This window comes from Hydra vulgaris, chromosome 07 (assembly GCF_038396675.1).
Source record: "Hydra vulgaris chromosome 07, alternate assembly HydraT2T_AEP".
NCBI lineage: Eukaryota > Metazoa > Cnidaria > Hydrozoa > Anthoathecata > Hydridae > Hydra > Hydra vulgaris.
In genome coordinates, this window is record NC_088926.1 from 5,939,027 (window position 1) to 5,942,500 (window position 3,474).

General features: G+C 25.7%; 1 protein-coding gene across 1 annotated transcript in view; it reads left to right on the forward strand.

Moving 5' to 3' along the window:
• The first annotated feature begins 362 nt into the window (after positions 1–362).
• Positions 363–3,474, forward strand: part of LOC100205078 (mRNA-decapping enzyme 1A) — a 51,434-nt gene continuing 48,322 nt past the window's right edge. The window contains exon 1 of the mRNA XM_065800876.1: positions 363–559. Within this exon, the coding sequence (XP_065656948.1) occupies positions 425–559 (135 nt within the window). The 5' untranslated portion in view covers positions 363–424. The remainder of the gene's footprint in view (positions 560–3,474) is intronic.

Sequence of the window (3,474 nt, forward strand, 5' to 3'; positions counted from 1 at the left end):
TGACGTCATCAGTACCAAATAAGTGCTCAAATTTGACCCTTTAAGCACTTTTACAATTGCTCGTAGGTTTTTCTCAAGATTTTATTATTTATTATGAGGTTTTCTCAAGAGGTTATCCAACGTTTCACGTAAATATGTATTTTTTAGTTTGATTTAAAAAAATATATATCAGCATGACGTCATCAGTACCAAATAAGGGCCCAAATTTGACTCTTTAAGCACTTTCAGAAAGGCACGTAAAGATTTTCTCATTCAAGATATAAACCTTAAACTATTTAAGTAGTTATTGTAATGTACACTTCATTTCCAAGAAAAAATTACCCGTAGCGTCCAGACTATTTCGGTCTTAATCAAACACAAACTTAATTAAAACAATATCAACGGATACCAACGGATAAATAAAAAAAATTAAAAATATACAAAAATGGCTGAAACATCGAAAGCTGAAATGGAAATAAATTTTTCTGCACTAAAAAAACATGATCAAGATATTATTCGAATAATTGATACCGCTTCATCTGTTGCCCAATACAATTTTAAAGCTTCTTTAAATGTTTGGGTAAAAAGAAAAAATTTTTTTTTTTTGTAAACACAGTAAAATAATTTTTTGGAAATGCTAAATTTATTTTATTTAACTTTAATGCTTCAAATAAAATATAATATTGGAAAACTATTGTTTTTTGAAATGAAAATCTAATATCATTTATATGTTGAGTATTAAGTGTAGGTTGATATTATTGGTATCAAATCTTTAGCAAGAACTTATTATTTAAAAAGTTTCTAAAGTTAATCTTAGGTCGAACAAGGTTTAATGAAATTTTTTTAATTAAAAGTAGCACAATAACTAAGAGTTTCCTAATACACCTAATTTAAATTAAATGCAGACATCTTTCTTTAAATAAAAATGAAAAAGATTGAATATTTAACAACAACAACAAAAAAGATAAATTTACTAATAAAAATAATAAAACAATTAGAAAAAAGAAATGACTTTTTAAGTTATAAAAGTTTAAGTTTTAAGTTTAAGTTAAAAGTTTAAGTTTTAAGTTAAAAGTTTTTAACTTAAAAAACCTTTTTAAGTTTTTTAATTTTTTATTTTAATTTTAAGTTTTTGCTATAATAATAAAATTTAAATACTTATTTCTCTTTAATGCTGAGGGCATATTTTTTAATAAATAAAAGATATGTGGGTTGCTATTTTAAGTAATATTATGCAATTTGAAGATAATGAATTTTAAAATTGTTAATATACTTATAAAAAGTCTCTACAAATAAGAGCACAAAAATAAAATTATTTTACACCGCTTAATTGTAGGGTTATCAAAGTTGTTTTTAATTTGCAATCAACAGGGTTAAGGTCAAATACATTTAATAAAGTACATGTATGTATTTAACCCAAAACCTGGCTGTTGAATAATATTATTAGGTTTTTAGAATAGATTTTTTTATTAATTTATTATTAATAATTAATTTGTTTATTATTAATAATAAATTTATAATTTTTTAAAAGTGAAATTATGTTTAGGGCAACTGCCAGGTCTTCTGCCAATTTTTTGAGTTGCCTGTTGCTTTTTTTTATAAAAATTTTCACATTCAGCAGTTTCTTCCATATTCTAGTCATTTTTCATTGTAGGGCTAAGTGTAAAATAGAAATAATTTGCATTAATAAAAGTAATATTGTAAACTATTGATAACATTCAGTTTTATACTTTCAGATAAAGCCCTTTAAAAGCCTTTGTTTTTAATGTTTTGTAATTAATAAGATTATATATGTTACAGGTGCCTAAAAACTATTTAAATTTTGAAAGTTTTTTAAAGTATCTGATTGTAATTAAATTTAATTTTAAACCTCGCTAAAAATTATTTAAACTATTTTGATAAAAATTATTAATTGAATCTAAATTCGGTGTTTGAAAAAGATTATATTTCCTTATTATTTATTTTGTAAAACAATCTTATACTTAACATAATCTTTTGTTTTGTTATCTCAATTTATTTATTTATTTTAATTTTTACGTATTTAATGTATTATTTTTAATAAAGATTATATACAACTTATAGATAGCTTTCATCAGTTACCAATTAGATATTTGTAAATTTATGTTCTAAAACATATTATGTCAAAAGAACTTTACACGATATTGAATTAATAAGAAACAAATAATATGTTTGTGAAAAAAGTTCCCTTAAACAAAACACTTCTCCCTTTTTAGAAGAGAAAAAAGTTTTGAATTATTTATAATTTTCGCTTATAATAGTCATATATATATAATATAATATGATGGAGATATAATAATAGTCTATGATAGAGACTTTTATTTTACTTAATCAATTAGTTGGCAGATGATTAGAAAAAGTCTTAAATAAAAATTGCAAAACTATTTTACATTTATTTAAAACTAAATTTCACGTTCAATGTTTTACTATTATACATTCCTTCAAAACTAAATTTAAATTTTTTTAATCTTGTGGTCTTTGTTCAATTCATCCGTCATTAAAAACTGGGGAAAACTAATTAGAATGGGGTGTTGAAAAAACTTTGAAAGCTCTTTATAAAATTCTTCATGATTCTCCTGCCAGATGTGCTGACTTTTTTAAAGTGACTGGAAGTAATCACTTTCCTTTTACTTTCTGTGGTACATGATGGATTGAGGATGAAAACGTGGCCCTAAGAGCTATTAGTATTTAGAAGAACATTTGTAAAATATGCATGTTTTGTGAATCTCTACCCATGAAAAAGCAGCTTTTGTGCAAGAGTTACCAAATTGTTTTATCTGCTATAAGGATCCTTTAATTTTGGCTAAATTCCATTTCTTTGCTCACGTAGCAAATAGTGTGCAACACTTTTTTTTTTTTTAATTATTTACCTCCCCAAAGCCGAGAGGGCCAGTTCAGTCAAGGAGGCTACTTTTTATGGTTACAACCCTCTCTCAACTCTATAACTCCGAAACATGAACCTCAGTGAACAAGGCTGCTGCGCGGAGGAACAAGTTGAGGGGTGTGGTGGGGATCGAACTCGAAACTTCTCGCTTATGTTGCGAGCGCTCTACCACTACCGCGTTTTTTAACCATTTATCAGAATTCTTAACCTATGATACCATTTTTGTATGACAACCTTTATCAACTTTTGAAAGAGTTAGCTTCAAAATTCATTTAAGCTGATGTTTTAAATCAATGTAAGCTAACAGCTTGTGCAAGTTGGATTTCACTCCAAAAAACTATTTATAAAATCAGATATAAGTGACTTAATTGCTAAAGACATAAAAGACTAACAATCTAAAAAGATTATTCTGGAAAAAGTAGAAAAAGCACTATGAAGCGATTCAGAAGCACTTCTTGTGAAAGCTGCTAGTGATGCAAAAAATCGTACATATACTATCGAAGCTATAGTTATTCTGGAAGGAAAGTAAGAGAAGAAAGAAGAAATTAAAAAATTGGATGAGACAATTGATTTGTTGTTTAAGAAAATTAAAG